We start from the raw sequence: 17,454 nt of genomic DNA on the forward strand, positions 1-17,454 counted from the left end.
ACAGAGACAGAAAGAAAGAGAGGGTGGCACTCTAGAAGAGACAGGGTGAGAAAGAGAAGAAGAAACTGCACAGCTTCTTAGATCTAAAAAGTGGTCAAAGATCTGTTTACTGGGTTTCTGAATTAAAAGGCAAGTTTTTGAAAGCCAGAGTGATAAAAAGGAACAGGTCGAGATGCCTAATTTTGCTGGAACCTGGAAGATGAAGAGCAGTGAAAATTTTGAAGAACTCCTCAAAGCGCTCGGTAAGTGATTCACTCACTTCATCCTTCACTAAGTGTGTAGTATGTGATTGCTATAGACTGTTTTATTCTGTTGTTTAGGCCCCATCCATAATCCTCCCTTCGTCTGCTGTTTAGTCTTCAATAGCATATTCATGGATTAACTAGTGTGAAGAGTAAATCACTATTATTTTCGGGCTGTTGGACTGTGTCTTCAATCTCTTTTGTTTCTTTGGCAGCATGAGTTGCTTGGATTCTTATTCAAATTCTCAAAGCTACAGAGACAGTGCAGACATTTAGCAAGGGCACAAAATGCACCAACAAAGTGGATTTGATTTTTTGTATTAAATATAATTGTTTCATAAGAATAATAATAATGAAAATTTTTGTGCAGCCAAGAAATTATGATTTGATCAAACTGAACAATTCGATTATTATTATTTTTACATTAAGGTTCAAATGTCTGGGGTAAGATTTTCTATTCTTTTGAAAAAAGTCTCTAAAGAAGGCTTCACTTATTTGATCAAAATACAGTAAAAAATTTACTACTGTGAAATATTCTAATATAAAATAAGAGTTTTCTATTTGAATATGTTTAGAATTATAATTTATTTCTGTAATGGCGAAGCTGAATTTACTCCAGTCTTCAGTGTCGCACGATCCTTCAGAAATCATTTTAATATGCTGATTTGAAACATTACTTCTTATCAATGTTGAAAACAGCTGTGTTGTTTAATATTTTTGTAGAAGCGGTGATACCTGATTTCAGTATTCTTTGATGAGAGTTCAAAAGAACATTTATTTCAAATATAAAAGCATTTTTATACTGACCCCATACTTTTAAACGGTAGTGAACTTTTTTTACTGATATCAGGAAAAAATAAAGGTGGTGAGTGAAACTGACACCTACAATTCTCCAGAAAACTGCTAAGCATAAAGAGAGACATTTCTGAGAACTGATCAGACAGTTACTCACCCAATAACAATGCTGTGCCAAAAAAAACAAAAAAAAAAACAATATATATATGCAACTAGCCCTTGTATTTTTTGTACAAGACTAAGAGCCGTGCCATTCCTTCCTGTCAACACCCTGTCATTGCAGCTCCTTATTTGCAGCATCTGCTGATAACAATCTACTCTGTGGTCACTTGATAACTATTTATGCAGAAAATATGGCATACCACTGCTGTATGAATGCTTAACTTGCCCCAGTTATGACTAGGAAAAATGAACGCCAGCCACATTAATAAGCATGAAAGCCACACAAGTGAAAGCAGTTCAGATATTCCCTTTTCCCCAGTATCTATTACAGCAGATTCAAATAAATGATGTAAGTATGCCATCTTGAGGGAATTAGAGCAAGATATACAAGTGGGTAATTACAGCACAGTCAAGAGCAATGAATGCTTGAGTTATTCGATCATTTACTGTATATAATAATCTTCTCATTTGGAGACTTTGTTTGCTCCATTCTGCCTCAGTGATATAAAACTGAAAACATTTCCAGAAGCAAAGCAAATTTGACATAACTCATGTGGCGTAATTAGATGTTTTGTGTAATGTAGGGGTGAACGCTATGCTGAGAAAGGTGGCCTGTGCTGCAGCCTCTAAGCCCCACGTGGAGATCCGCCAGAACGGCGAACAGTTCTACATCAAGACCTCCACCACTGTGAGGACCACAGAAATTAATTTCCATATAGGACAAGAGTTCAACGAGGAGACCGTGGATGGGCGGAAGTGCAAGGTAATACAGCTTAGAAGGTTTCCCTTTTCTTTATCAGTATCTTTATTATTTAGAAATGAGAATACAGAATACAGAGATTTATCTGTTTATATCTATATATTTATATATACAGTATATATCCATTCACTCATTCATTTAATTGTATGTATATATATATATACTGTATATATATATATATATATATATATATATATATATATATAGTTAGTTACAGAAATGAATATATTAATATAAATATATATGAATAATAATGCTGAGCATTAGAGACTCCTTTTAGAAACATTTACTACCCACAAGGATCGTATTACCAGTAATTTTTGACCTTGTGGGAACATTTTTGGTCCCCCATGAGAAAAACAGCTTATAAATCATGCAGAATTATGTTTTTTTTGCAAATGTAAAAATGTTGAAAGTTTTCTGTCATGGGGTAGGTTTAGGGTTAGGAGATAAATACTTTTTGTACAGTATAAAAATCTGTACATCATGTGGAATGTCCCCATAAAACACGGTGCGGGGGGCTGTGTGTAACAGCACAGGGGTGTGCAAAATTAATGAAATTACTTACAAGATGTTTTAAAATGTTATCAATGTGTTTTCTTAAATCGTATGATAATAAAATTGAGTTTGAGAACAATAAAAAATGGAATAATATCACTAACTCTAAATAAACTGTGCTAATCTCTTTCACCTCAAAGACAGGTCACAGACAGTGTGGTAAATTAGATTATACGACACACAAGTGCATCAAAGCAACACTACAGGCTTATCTAAACTAGCTACAGTCGCCCTTATGTCTTCCACCTTTAATCTCCTGGATTTGAATGGATCTGAGGAGATTCCGGCTCAAACGGCTGCTCTCATCACATCCAGCACCGAGGAAGATAATGTGTGCACTGCATACTAAAGAACTGATGAGCACTGATATGACAGGATGCGTTTTCATGAGCCTGTCAAACCATGAGAGGCTGCTGAAAGGGCAATGGGCGGCCACAGGCCAAACTGTCATGTGCTAGAAAGCCTTTTTAACAAGCTAACCTTTATGACTGCTGCCTTTTTACAAGCAAATAAAAGCAACCACAAGCCTAGCAAAAAATAAACATCTGTTTTTGACATAAATGAACACCCAAGCATTTTTCATTTTACTGTTTAGTTATTTGGCAGAGGCAACATTAAATGAACATGAAATGAAATATTTAGTCATTCAGTTGATTTAAAAGATTTAGCAGAGAGGGTGGTAAAATATTTAGCTGTGGCTCATCAGCATGATGTATAGCAGGTCACCTGAGGTGGTCATCTGTCCTCAGTCCATTACTTATGATTTATTCCCTCAAATCAATGTCTTAAAAGCTTTAACATTCAATGGACATCATAATTCAAGTGCAAATGGACAGAAGAATTCCTCTGAGAAAAGTATAAATGTTCTTCTAGTGTGCAGTGCATGTCGATACAGATGTTCATCTTCAAAAGGCTGTTGTGAGATTGCCTGTAATTGTCCACAGAGCCTGGTCACATGGGAGACAGAGAACAAGATGACCTGTAGACAAACCCTTCTGGATGGTAACGGCCCTAAGACATACTGGACACGAGAGCTGAGAGGGAACGAACTCATTCTGGTGAGCAGCTTTTCCATCACTTGATAGTTCCTTCTAAAACAATCATGCATTCTGTGTCTGCCATTGTGTGTTTTGTGCTGAATTTCTCTGAGTGTGACATATTTCAGTCTGCTTTGTGATTGCTAACACCCATGAGAAACTGATTGCTTGGATTTGTTTGGAATTTTTACAAAAATTGCAGGATTGGGTAAACATCTGGCCTGCTCCATTTTATAGGCCAGATGGACAACAGTAAACTGGCCTTATAACTGAGGAGGTTTTATTACTGGCTTTGCTGCCCCTGAGGGACATCAAATGTCTTCCTCTCACATTCAAGTATCTGTTGTAAACTTTAAAGCGGATTTGGAAAAGACTTGTGATGGTGAAACACTCACGCTGTGAAATGATTCTTCACATGGGTCACTGAAAATATATGCCATAAAAAGCAGTTCATGAGCATTCAGTAAAGGTAACTGGTGCATAACAAGCGAATACAACCTACAGTAGCATCTAACCTTGTGTGACACTCATTTGTGGATCACATGCATCCCGATAAAGTTCATGCTATTTATAAATAGCATGATGTGTAGGCCATACTTAAATGTTTATAGAGGCTCTATATAACACAAGTTAAAACCAAGGCCCAATTCTGAAATTGCTTGCTTTGCAGTATTCAGTAACTTGTGCAAATTTCACTTTTTCTTTTAAAGCATTGGAAGCACAAACACCATAACTGAGATTATGAACTAAGTGTTATCTTGCATAAAACTGGCCTAGCATGAAAAGTCATTAGTTCAAAAATATAGCAAATGCATTGACTCCCTTAAAATTAGCTTTTGGACTGTCCCTCTAGAGAAGTCTTAATTAAAATGAGATGATGTTACTTGTACTATGTACTGTACATCTATATACAACAAATAACATTAATTTGATATAATCTATCGAACTGAAATACTTGATTAAATAAAAAAAATAAAATTTTATATATATATATAATTTTAAGTACTGATGGCATCCATCGTGATCAAACATTAAACCTTGTTACTCAAGTTTTTGCCCAAACAAATATTCATCTTCCTTTTTTGGGAAATATAACTATATCGATGACAACACACCAACATTTGGTTTCAAATTAGCATTAGCTGCTACTGAGTGATAGCTATAGGCAAAATTTGCAGTTCTTTTACATATTTTTCCATGATTTTATGTTTTTCATTATTTATTTCTTCTTTTATGTTGCATTGAAAAAGCTATTTATGAGGCCATTTCAGACCTTATGTGCTCTATTCATGGAAAGTTATTGCTAAATAAATGAGCTCAACAGGGAAATACGCTGAACTATTAACACAGCACAACTTGCATGCATTCGTATTTTTGGTCCACATTAATGTGTTCATGGACCTTGACACAGTTTGTGGCATTACAGCACGCCGGGCAAGACATGCTGAAGTTACATCTGTGTCTTATTAGGCACAGCAGAAAATGTGATGCCTCACAGTGAACTGTAATGCAGCTGACTCACATCAAAACTCCTTCAGGCTCATGAGGAGGAGAGATTTCTGAATGCATGATGGTGATGCATGTCTTTCCATTCATGACCAGCTGTTTTGTCATGAGCTGAATAATCATGACCAACTGCAGTTAATTAAAAAAATTGCCTCGTTGCATATGAATATAATGGCAACTGCTTTCTGTCTTTTTGTTTATTGAAATTAACGTATTATTCTTATGAACCACTTGAAACCATCTGTCTTGTGCTTTGCAGCACTCTTCATTATAAATGGTTTACATAAAGTTTACTTCATTTTTACCAGTTTTTTTTTTTTTCATTTTAGTGATTAATGTGTGTTGCTTTTTGTAAAAAAATGGCCACATTTCCATAAAGCTGGCATCATAGAGCAAAGTTACTGGCAGTGACCCAGAAAACACTTTGCAAATGGGTCTAATTGATCATGTTACATGTAGGAATGCTGGTGGTGTGTAAGGGCCTGACACTCCTCTCTCTAATGTGTCCCACGGCACTGGCGCTCGCAGCAGATGGCCCATCCTAATACCATTTTTTAAAAGAGTGTGTGAGGTGGTCCTGCTCTGGAGCGCAGATGGTCTATGGTGTTGTCAGCTGCTCTAGTTCTGTTTTGATGTGATTTCCAAACTTAGCATTGAGAAGTCAGAGGCACTTCCTCTCAATCCAATCAATACACCAGTCAAAGCACTTCAGTGATAAACAATTCCAAGAAACTACAAACAAATTGTTTACATCAGAGCAAAATGTCTTCATTTTAGGGGTGTCACATATAACCGATCTATGACTGCAAATAAAGCATGGTGAACGCAATGAACTGTGGATAACACTGAAAGAATGAATGAGTTAATGGCGTTCTCTCTTTATTTATTTTCACTGCGCAGACCTTTGGGGCCGATGATGTGGTGTGCACACGGATTTATGTACGGGAATGAACACTGGATGGAGGGATATTCCAGCACTTGCAGCTTTGGAGGAATAACATTTTGTTTGTGATTAACTTGCACTGTTGTGTGTTAGTTGATACGTTCTTCTGTTCTGACTTCATCACCGTATATGTTTATTCAATTTAATCATTAGATTCATTTTTTATAATGTTTTTAATGTACAGTGTTAGTCAGGTCTGGCTCAAGCTTTAAGATGATTTAAGGTGGGCCGCAGGGTGGGCTGGACAGTTGAGGAATTGAGCAGGCCTGGTGTTAGTTATATTCACAAACATTCTTAGAACACTTGTAATGGTTTACTGCAGCCATGTCTAATGATCTTTATTAACTTTTTTTTTTTTTTTTTGTAGTCACTGACTGTGCATGAAATAATAAAGACAATGATATGATTGTACATTTTCAAATCTCTTTAACCAGAATGTTTCACTGGAACCTCCCGTTGATCCCATTCATAAGTTTATATGCCCTTGAATCTTAATATTGTATGTTGTTGAATGTTCCACAACTGTTTTTGGTCACACTTTATTTCAAGGTTCAATTTTTGCCATTAACAAACCATTAACTATGACTTTTGCCTCAGTAAACTCTTAATTTGCTGATTATAAATAGTAATATATTGGGTAGGCTTAGGGATGTAGAATATGGTCATACAGAATATGTGCTTTATAAGTACTAATAAACAGCCTATTAATAACAGGCATGCTAATAAGCAACTAGTTAATAGTGAGAACTGGTCCCTATATTAAAGTGTTACTCTGTTTTTATATTTTGTGATGGTTGCTCACGAGGTGGTCATGTTTGTCCTGGGGTGCGTTTCCTAAAAGCATCTATGGTCGCAAGTTCCGTTGTTACCAACAGAGTTCAGTGGAGCTTGCAACCACAGTTAACTAACGATGCTTTTGAGAAACACACCACAGAATAGTTCAATTGATTACTGTTCTTCAGAAAAGTTCTGCAGGTCCTGCAGTGACTATGATTTTGAAATCCATCATGAAAACATTATCTGTTGCTTAAAAAAGCAACACAATGTATTGAAAGTTTTTATTTTGTTTAATGACCGTATGTATGTATGTATGTGTGTGTGTGTGTGTGTGTATATATATATAATCGTATGTATGCATGTGTGTGTATGTATATCTATATCTCTCTATATATATATATATATATTAGTGCTGTCAAATGATTAATCACGATTAATCGCATCCAAAATAAAAGTTTTTGTTTACACAATATATGTCTGTGTATATTTATAATGTATATATAAATACACACGCATAGTATATATTTTGAAAAAAAAACTTACATGTATATACATTTATACTATTATATATAAATATATTATATAAACATTTTTTTTCTTAAATATATACATGCATGTGTGTGTATTTATATAAACATAAATATACACAGTACACAGACATATATTATGTAAATACAAACTTTTATTTTGGATGTGATTAATCGCGATTAATCGTTTGACAGAACTAAATATAAATATATAAACATTACCAACCCTCAAACATTTGTCTTCTGGAAAACATGCAAGTATTTTTTCTATCTTCTGGGCAGTACCAAATAATATATGTATACATGTTTTCCAGAAGACAAATGTTTGAGGGTCAGTAAGGTTTTTTTTTTTTTTGCTCACCAAGGCTGCTTTTATTTGGTCAAAAAAAATTAATAAAAATAAATTAATAAAAAAAATGAATTTATGAATTAAAACAATTTAAAACTGTTTTCTATTTGTATACATTTTAAAATGTAATTTATTCCTGTAGTGGCAAAACTGAATTTTAAGCAGCCATTATGCAAAAGACAAATATCTGGCATAGCTAACAACTTGTAAAAGAATCAACAGGGTCAAAAGAAAGTGCTGGCATTCTTCTCTCCATCTGTCATCCATCTCCATTTTATGCTCTGTGAGTTATGGACTTGGAGAGCCTTTTAATGACCCATTTCTCCAGGGACTGCTTAACTGTAACATGGAGCCAAATCCTAATTAAATAATGAGCCATATCGAACCAACACCTTTTTTCTCCTGGTAAGTGAAATGTCACTGTAGACTTTTATTTCTCTCATTGGTGTTTAAACGCTCTTGTCTTTTTTGGGTAAAAAACTAGAAAACTTTGTTCATAGAATTAAAAAAATATATATGTCTAAAAAAAAAAAAAAAAGTACACAAAGTATTTAAACTCTAAAGACCGTTAAAAGAGTTAATTGCATTTCCTAATAAAAAGTGTAGAGAATTAGTGCAAGACCTCCAGCATTGCAAATAAATAACTGCATGCCTCAATGTGATCATGAGAGTTTGCCTAATGTTTTAAGTTAACTCTATAGTCACATTTGAGTGTAAAACATTACGCTACGCCCCAGGAGAATGTCCAAACACTCCCTCTGCTGCCAGTGTAGAAAAACTACACAGTGGGTTTCAGTGCACATGAATTATGCATTCTCAATATTCAGAGTACATGAGTGTAATTCAGTGCAAAAACACGCATGCATTATTAATCCTTATAGTTCCAGGCAGCTCGACACACAGCAGGGTAATCTACTACAATTCTGTTTTATTTCAATCTTTAAAACAATAATGAATAATATAAAAGGGCTGTACATGAGAACATAGAAACATGCTGTCATTGCCTTCTTTAAATATGTTTTACATATTTGTCAGCATAAACCAAAGCCTTAAAGCACCTACAAATGTGCCCCAAGTTACAGACTTCTCGGTACAAGAGGGCAAAATGGGACCAAACAGGATTGTTTCTAAGTTCTACTCAGAACACAGGCAGTGATATCACAAATTTGAATACAAGTTCAGATAAGGGCCAAATATAGCGCCATGAAAAACCATCCTATTCAACATCTCAGGTTCTGGACAAACTTGAAGCTGTCAAAAATGTACATTTTCATGACTACATAACGAGAGGAGACAGAGTGACCAGACAAAACACTTTAAACAAGTACTCCCTTTGGTAAGAATAGTCAAAGTGTTTCCTTAAACATCCCAGCATTAGCCTCCTCCACTATGCTGATAAGGAAGCCTAAGAACTGAACTACGTAACAGTGACGGTTTTCAGAATATAAACAGTCTGGCATATATACATAGTATTTACATTATAAGAGCTTTTGTGACTGTACTTATTCTGGTGCTCCTGATTGACACATTGTGGCTGGTATCTTAGATGTCTATTAATTAACGGTAATACCTTCATTAATGGTGCTGTAATTAACCTGTGAAAAGAGAACTTGATTACATTTCATGTATATTGCGAACAATACACTTGGGAAATTCACATCCCCAGTCCTGGTTTAGCTGCATAGCCCACACATGGAGGCTTTTTTAAAAACCGATTCGACTCTCATTTTCTGAACACGTATGTGGTTGAAGTGAACCACAAAACACATATTGCTAATAAACTACTATTCATCTTGAAGAGATGAAAAATAAAAAAAAACGATATACAAATGGGCATGAAGTTGACCTGTATTGGTAAACCATCCTTTTGACAAAAAGACCCATTCTTATCGTCTTGAAAATCGAATAAAAGTCTTGACTAGAGCTGCAGCATTTGCAAGAAATGTTTTCTTGCCCTCATGATTGAAGTTCACTAACCAACTGAGTATGAAGTCCAGGGGGAAAAAAAGACTCCAATCTAAAACTTTAAAAAAGGTAAAAATTAAAAAAGAAAGTGAGTAATCTTTAAAGAACTCAATGGCGGTCAGATTTTAATTTCAGCGCTACTTCAGTCATCGTAAAAACAACATAAAATGAAGGGAAAAGCCCTCCCTTCTCTTGAAAACGTGAACTTTACAACGTAGTGCTGTAGGTAACTTTGTATTTGTTGATGTTCTGGAAGTGGAGGATCTTGGGCTCACAGATGGTTCTGCAGGGCAGTAGCCCCTCCAGGTCCTCTCCCATCAGCCACTTGTAAGTGGTGGCTGCCATGTCGCTGGTCACGTGCTCTTTCCGCCACCTGTCTAGCCACAACTGAAAGCGCTGATGCAGACGAGTGCTTACTCGCTGGTGAGACTGAAAATCATCAAGATAAACACAAATCAATCAATTGTGCAGCATCTTGACCTCAAAACATATTCCTCTATCACAGTGGTGAAATAATTTAGTAAGTTAATAAGTGGGGTAAATAATTCAAATTCTAATACATGCAAAAATAAAACAAGATGAAATCATACTTTCCCCTTAAAAAAAACTGTTACTGAAGAAAAGAACCATACATATTCTGGTTCACAAAATCAATTGTGGATCTGTCATCATTTACTCACCCTCCTGTTATTTCCAAACCTGTATGACTTCCATTCTTCAGTGGAACATAAAATGATATTTTGAAGAATATTGGTAACCAAACATTTCCAGTTGCCATTTGGTTTAACGTGTCCATACAAGGAAAGTCAATGGGGACTGAAACCGTTTTATTACCAGTATTCTTCAAACTATTTTAATTTCTACTGTGGAACATAAAAGATGATGTTTTGAAGAATACTGGTAATAAAAACAAATAATAAAAAAGTTTCAATTCACATTTTCTATTTTTTGTCCATACAAGGAAAGTCAAAAAACCAAAACTGTATTATTATCGATATTCTTCAAAATATCTTCGTTTATTCAGTTGAACTTCCAGGACATACAGGTTTGGAATGACTAGAGTATGAATAAATACTGAAATCATTTTCATTTTTGAGTGAACTATCCCTTCAGTATATCAACACTCCCAGTTTCTGTTCATAAAACAATTATTATTTAATTTAAACCATAATAATTACAGTAGAAATATCAGAAATGTCAATATGTGAGGGTGGGGCTTCAAATATTGTGTCGGAATCTTGAATCAAAATGTTTGAGAACCATTGATCTATCGTCTATATACCTGATGCGCACTCAGCTGTGCAGTGCGTCGGTACATGTAGTCCTCCGACTTGAAGACGTACACCATCTTGTAGGAGTTGAGCTTAAACATGCACTCCATTTTTGAGTCCTCGCCGCCCTCTGAGGATTTCTTGGTTGTTTCTTTGGCCTCTCTCACCTGCATCTCCTGACCTCTCTGGCACTTCCTGATTCGCCTTAGGTTCCTTCAAAAGAAAAATGCACATTGTTTAATTTAAAAAAAAAAAAAAAAAAAAAACTTATAACCTTTCTTAAATTTAGTACAAATGCTATCAAACATGTTAAGGCTCAGCATCTGACAGCCTAAGGAGAGGAACATCCTAATCAAAAAGAAAAATTATGCACCAATGCAACTGTCTACAGTGCACCTGGGTCTCAACAGATATGATAAATTATCAACAAAAATTATAATCTCCACTGAAAACTCATATCCATGGCAAAACCGTATTGATCAAGTGCCAAATCAAGGTACTGGATGGAAAAAAACAAAAACAAACAGGTAATTTCCCTGCTTCAATTAAAGACTAAAATTAGAGGTGTACTTACCAAAGGTTACAGATGTGAATGGGCATAGAAACCATGACTCTTATTTTGAATTCAGGACTTCACTTAAAGAAACTAGCCAATCGTCACAAAAAAAGAAACCAGGTAGGGAATAAGGTTAAATGGCCAGGATATGGGTTGACATTGTGCATTACATGACCATGCACTAAAAGTGTTTGTTGCATTAATTTTCTTAGCAGAAACAGTGGTGCAAATGTCAGCTACTCAACCTCACACTGCACATAAACAGAAATGAATCAATCCAAAAAGAAACAAAAATTTCACTGTCAGTTTGTGGATGAACATGGAGACATCAAGAGCATCTCTCCAGCACTGCACATAAAACATGCATTACGAAAACTGAAAGAACAAGCAAATCAATCATCCTCCCATGCTAGAGCTCAAACATCTGTTGGAAAGAAATACACGCACATTTGAGGATAAAATTCAGACCAGAGTTTTATTGAAAAGCCCCTCTCTGAAATACAGCTGTCAGACCATGGTGAGTTTAAGTTCTAGTTCGAGTCATAACACCACTTTGTAAACTGACATCCCCAATTGAACTCAAGAGAGAGTCAGCAATGGGAGGACACATTGTCTCCGAGATCTCAGCATACAAGGTCTACTCACTCAAATCTTACAGACTATAAAAGCATTTATACACAATAATGAAATAAAGTCATATACAGAGATTTATCTGTGAATAGAATTACACAAACAGACCACAGCACACTTTATGTGAGAAAGCAAAGAAACCCAAAAGTGGGCTACTTTAAAAAGATTATGAAAATCTATTCAAAGGAAAGTACAGATCTGAAAAAAGCACTCTGCCTTTTTTTTTTTTTTTTTTTTTTGAAAACAGGCTCATCTTATCTAAATGCACAGTCTTCAGCCTCTTTAGAAAGTTGCCCTTCCAAAGGACAGAGCAGGCATATAAAAACATCTTCCATATTCTCAGATGAAAAACAAATATTAAAAATGAAATGAAATTTCCACCTCATTAAACGTGTTATAAGTCTGAACTGTGATTTGTCCCTAAAAACAAAAATGGTGCACATAATTTTAGATAACACCTCTGCACACATTCCCCACAAACACACCATACTTACAATTTATAAATAAGCGTAAAAGAACCAATATGCCTGTACTGTGGCCACATCTGAGCAAAGATAAACAGCCTAACATTGAGTTTTCATTAAATAAATTCTCAATAAAGTGCAAATGCAAGCAAGCAGAGAGCTTGTGTGTTTGGGTAGAAATAAAAAACAGGTGATTACAAACAGGCAGCACTTGTACAGTGTGACTCCCAGACATTTCCAAAGACTACCGAAAGCATTCCTGGGATGTTCCTGTCTTGAGCTGATGCTTCATGGGAAGTTTAAAGGACTCACGGCTCTAAAGATGGGTGTACTTGGCTGAGCCTCACCTGGGTAGAAACACAGGCTTCTGGGAGAGATGCTCTCGCAGCTCTGGAGAGGCCGAGCTGGTGTTCAGATATCGCTCCACGTAGTCGGGCCAGCGCTGAAACACACAGGCAGACATTCAAGGTTACTTTTACAGAATTAAGAGTCACCGTTAATAGCATTACTGTCTGGAACTACTGAATATTGCTGAATACATGGAATATCACCTCCAGGATATGCTCTGCGTGGCAGTTGTGTGTTGTTTTAGAAAGACTCATTTCTTTATATGAATCTCATATATAATGCAAAAGCTCTGTTCTTTTATTTTACCTCTTGAAAATTGGTCTCTTTTTGGAGCACAAGACCAAAACTGACAGTCAAATGTAAAATGAGCAGAATAAAGAACGGAATTAAATTATAGTCCTACAAAAAGAGTTTTAATATTAAATGATTATTGTGATGTATTAAGCAAATTAATATTACACAAAAATATTTTAAACAACAATCGCAAAAATAATAAAACATTAAATATAACTAAAAAAATATAATAATAAACACGCAATAATAGGCCAGAATAGGTGTTTATAATTATTTTACATATTTGAAAAAGCAATATAAATCGCAGAAACTAAAAATTTCAACTTTTTTTTTTTTACAATACAATTTTTTACAGTCAAACGTCTTTTTTCAACATTACACTGTGCTATTTTGGTTGAGAGCACACTGCAACATCTCACACACACAATTATTTTTTTCTGGTGGCTGAGAGACTGCACCTCTGCCTTCCAGTGGTGCTACTGACTGATGGGCTTCAGAATATAGAAAAGTCCTGAGGAACTGTGGGAGCTGATGCAGAAGCGGATGTACTTTGACAACACCTTTCTGCAGGACCCACAACCAGTATCCCTTAGAATACTGTGGCATCCATAATGGCAATGAGTCTGTCAAGTCTGCTTTATTCTGTCTATTCAAGTCTGATTTCATGTAGAACTTCACAGCATCCAATCCATAAGGGTCCACTGTCTGTCACCATCTCTGTAGGCTTTATGGAAGAATCATTAGGCCCTTTCGCACCGCAGGAACCTTTTCATAGTACCCAAACTAATTGTGGAACTACCCACTTTTTAGCGTATTCACACCGCGGGAACTAGGAACGGTTTTAGTTCCAGGAACTCCGTTTGGAGGAACTAAATTAGCTCCTACTTCAGAGTAGGGTCTAAAACAGTTCCATAGGAAGTAAGTGTACGCTGATTGGCTAAATGCGTACGAAAACGCCCTCGACACACAACAAAAACACAGCTCCGATCACATAGTCCTCCATCCTCCTGTTAATAACGTCGTTGTTCTTTTTGTTGTTGTTGTTGCTCTCTGTTTTCGCTGTCGACTGGCTTACGTAACTTCCTAGTATCCACTGTCGGTGCGAATGCAACCCTTTAAATGGTACTGGGAAATAGTTCGTGCAAAATCAGACCAGTACTTTAGTACTGTACTTTTAGTTCTGGAACTAAAGCGGTGCGAAAGGGGCTAGTATTTCCCACATATTCCTCCATTCATCAAACGGCACCTTGCTATTTTTGATCCAGTGGACATTGCCGCAGCGAGTGTTCCTTGGTAATATGTTCAGCTGTTCGGGACACACTTATCCTGCATCCCGAACAGTGCCACAAGCCTGAATCAATTTATGAAGGAAGTCCCTGAGGAGTGAAGAACTGGTGTAAGAGTCGTCAACAAAAGCTTGTAGTCAGTGTCCAACAATTTTTCATCCACAAGGGCTGTAACAGAGTAATAACTCAAAATGGACTATGCTCAAAGAGACGTTCCTTCCAAAATCCCAAGCACAAATAGAGTCTGCCAGGACAAATGTTTTTTGTTCACCTTCGTGGGGTTTTTTTTCAGATGCTGGTAGAAGTACAGCTCTCGACCATTCATTCATCAACAGCAATAATCTGTACAGCATGAAGTCGTCTTGCAAGCATCATGGAGTCCATATTCAGAATACTGATATATAGACCATATCAAAACCAGAAAGGAGTAAGAGACTTATAAGAGACTTCCTACAATAGTCTGTTGAGCAGAACTGGCTCAATGCAAAGTCTTGCCATGGCACATTGTTTCTTTCTGATATTTGAGCCATTTAGACATTAGTGTGTTCCCAGCTGTTCTTACAGGTCAGAAACATCTGGTGGCTTAATATCTGGTTAATGAACATTGTCACCTCTCTTCTGAGGTGCTACAGGAAAGAGCAATAAGGAAACGACACCATTTTCGTAATTTCCCCTCAACAAGTCTTGCAGTATCAGGTGGCACAGATGTCGCAGATGTTGTTGGAAACAGCGATGCAGCAGAATGACAAAATCTGTTCCTCTGAAGGATGGATCTCAGCCTTCAAGAAACGAGTCAGCAGAAGGCCTATTGCACAGCACAGAAAGTAACGCAACGGAATAGCGCAAGTACTAAATTTGCAGAGACAGCTATAATGAAGTTAGCATAACTGGGCTGTGCATTGCAGGTGGGTTTAATGACTCTGGTTTTGGTGTCATATTCTATGTGGCCCATGCCTCTCCCACAAAAAAGTAGGATTAGCATTAACATCACAATTTTAAATCAGAGCTTTAAAATAACTTACTTTGCCTTCAGTTGATTTTGGATTGAAACGGGATGCGTTCTTGCATTTTGCTGTGCTATTTTTTTGTAATTGTTGGTCTATGCGTAGATGAACAATTTTCACTGTGACGCAGCATTCTGACACTGGGCTTATTCAGCCCAAGAACCCACTCACAAAGTCAAAACATCTCTTGAGTCAAAAGATCTTGCCGCAACACTTCGCCAGCAGTGCAGGTTGGATTAAAAGGTTAACACTCAAAAATCTTTAGCGAAGTCTCAGGCATGTACCTCAGTATCCACAGGTCCATCGGAGTTCTCCTCCTCTGTGTCCAACAGCTCCACGGCCAGCTGCACAGTCCCTTTAGACTTCTGGAACAATAACTGCAAAGAAAAGAACAAAAAAGTCCTGTTTAAATATGCATGGGTAGCAGACCCATACTCTAAAATTATTTGTAGACTGCATTTTACTAACTATAATAATTATCCATTCAGCTTCTATGGTCTCATATAAATAGAGAGACTAAATGGAATCTGAACTACATTTTCATTTGTAAAAAGCAGTTAAGGAGACATGCAAGGTAGGTATACAATCTAAGCTGTACATTTTCCCTTATAAATTCACAGGATGTAACCTAATGTTGAGAAAAAAAAGACACTATAGATACGTTATCTATCTACACAGATGAAACTGTGGTTAAACAAAGTAGTTAGATAAAGAGGAGAAGGTGAAAAGAGGCAGCAGATAACAGTGTGACATTGAAAAATGTGGTCATTAAAACAAAAAGCAGTGATTTTGGCCGATTAAGCCACTTTGACTGATAGCTTGATGAATGGTCAATTGGTTTGCTTGAAAAACCAACAGAGAAGTCTAATCAGCATTTCCTATACAACCATCCTTTACTGTGACTTCAACTTTGTAACTGTGAATGCAGTTGTAGTACAAAAAAAGCACTTTATTTCTTTTAACACACCATAATCTCTCTACTACACTACTGATACAACTAATTATTTTTGCTTTTCTCAAAACTCACAGCATAAAAGTCCAAAAGTATACTTCAGTTTTGTTGTGAACACTTAGCATGTGTGTACAACTGAACATACACAAGTATATTGAATCCAAGGCGGCAAAATGACTTGTTTTCTGCTTCCAGGTTTTTATTACATAAGAGATGAAAACATCAGCTCAAGACTATCTGCACAGACAGATCAACACCTACTACTTCATCAATGCCTATTAAGCCCCACCCACTCATTTGCTATACAGACAGAAGAAATACTACAACAGGATCACTGGACTAAAACTAAAGGATCCTAATATTAGGAAAACAGCTATTTATGTTCAACTATGTAAATGTCTCCAAACAGAATTATTTGTTTGCAAGCTTTGCAAACAGACTTTTATTGAAAGATACACACCTGACAGGAATGGCACAATATATACAGAACCATGTTATACCACTGATACTACCTCAACACTTTTGTAAATTGCTTTAACAATGTAAATGTTCTTTGCTCGCATTCTCTGTATAATTTATTCGCTGTTTGAATAACTGTGGAAGGTACAGGTAATTCATTACCTCATCCGTGAACATGATTCATGAATTCGGCTTTATTATTGTTTCAAACATGCAACCTCTAGCGGCGAAAACTTACATATTGTGTCTTTAAGGAAATGTGTAAAACTTTAAGCTCAAAGTATGCTTCTGTTTTGACACAAATGTTTAGTGTATCCATCCAAACAAATGCGAAACCTCAAAGCATACTAACTAAATATTAAAGTTTAATGCACACTACAAAGTTTTGTCCTTGTCTAATGTTGTCCTGTTGCCGCCGTCTCTAGTACTTCTAGTACCCTCTAGTTGTTGTTCTGTCTCCTCCATTTCTTTTTTGACTTGAAACAGTGGTCTAGGCTAGTGTTGCCACCTTGTGAAAAAAACTTAAGGCGCATGTACATTCAGTTTGCACATGTAAAAAAAAATCAGGC

At 36.3% G+C, this 17,454-nt stretch overlaps 2 protein-coding genes across 2 annotated transcripts in view; one reads left to right on the forward strand and one right to left on the reverse strand.

The window, feature by feature from the left end:
• LOC306880032 (cellular retinoic acid-binding protein 1) lies at positions 1-7,248 on the forward strand. Its single transcript, XM_079433300.1, has 4 exons — positions 1-242; positions 1,784-1,962; positions 3,462-3,575; positions 5,961-7,248. The coding sequence occupies exons 1-4, from the start codon at positions 173-175 to the stop codon at positions 6,009-6,011; spliced, it is 414 nt and encodes a 137-aa protein (XP_079289426.1). The 5' UTR covers positions 1-172; the 3' UTR covers positions 6,012-7,248.
• Positions 7,249-8,560: 1,312 nt separating this feature from the next.
• LOC306877654 (paired amphipathic helix protein Sin3a-like) overlaps positions 8,561-17,454 on the reverse strand; it is a 29,289-nt gene continuing 20,395 nt past the window's right edge. Inside the window, exons 18-21 of the mRNA XM_079429550.1 lie at positions 15,759-15,851; positions 12,890-12,984; positions 10,904-11,105; positions 8,561-10,050 (exon numbers count right to left, since the gene is read on the reverse strand). Of these exons, the coding sequence (XP_079285676.1) occupies positions 9,829-10,050; positions 10,904-11,105; positions 12,890-12,984; positions 15,759-15,851 (612 nt within the window). The 3' untranslated portion in view covers positions 8,561-9,828. The remainder of the gene's footprint in view (positions 10,051-10,903; positions 11,106-12,889; positions 12,985-15,758; positions 15,852-17,454) is intronic.

This window comes from Barbus barbus, assembly GCF_936440315.1.
Source record: "Barbus barbus genome assembly, chromosome: 2".
NCBI lineage: Eukaryota > Metazoa > Chordata > Actinopteri > Cypriniformes > Cyprinidae > Barbus > Barbus barbus.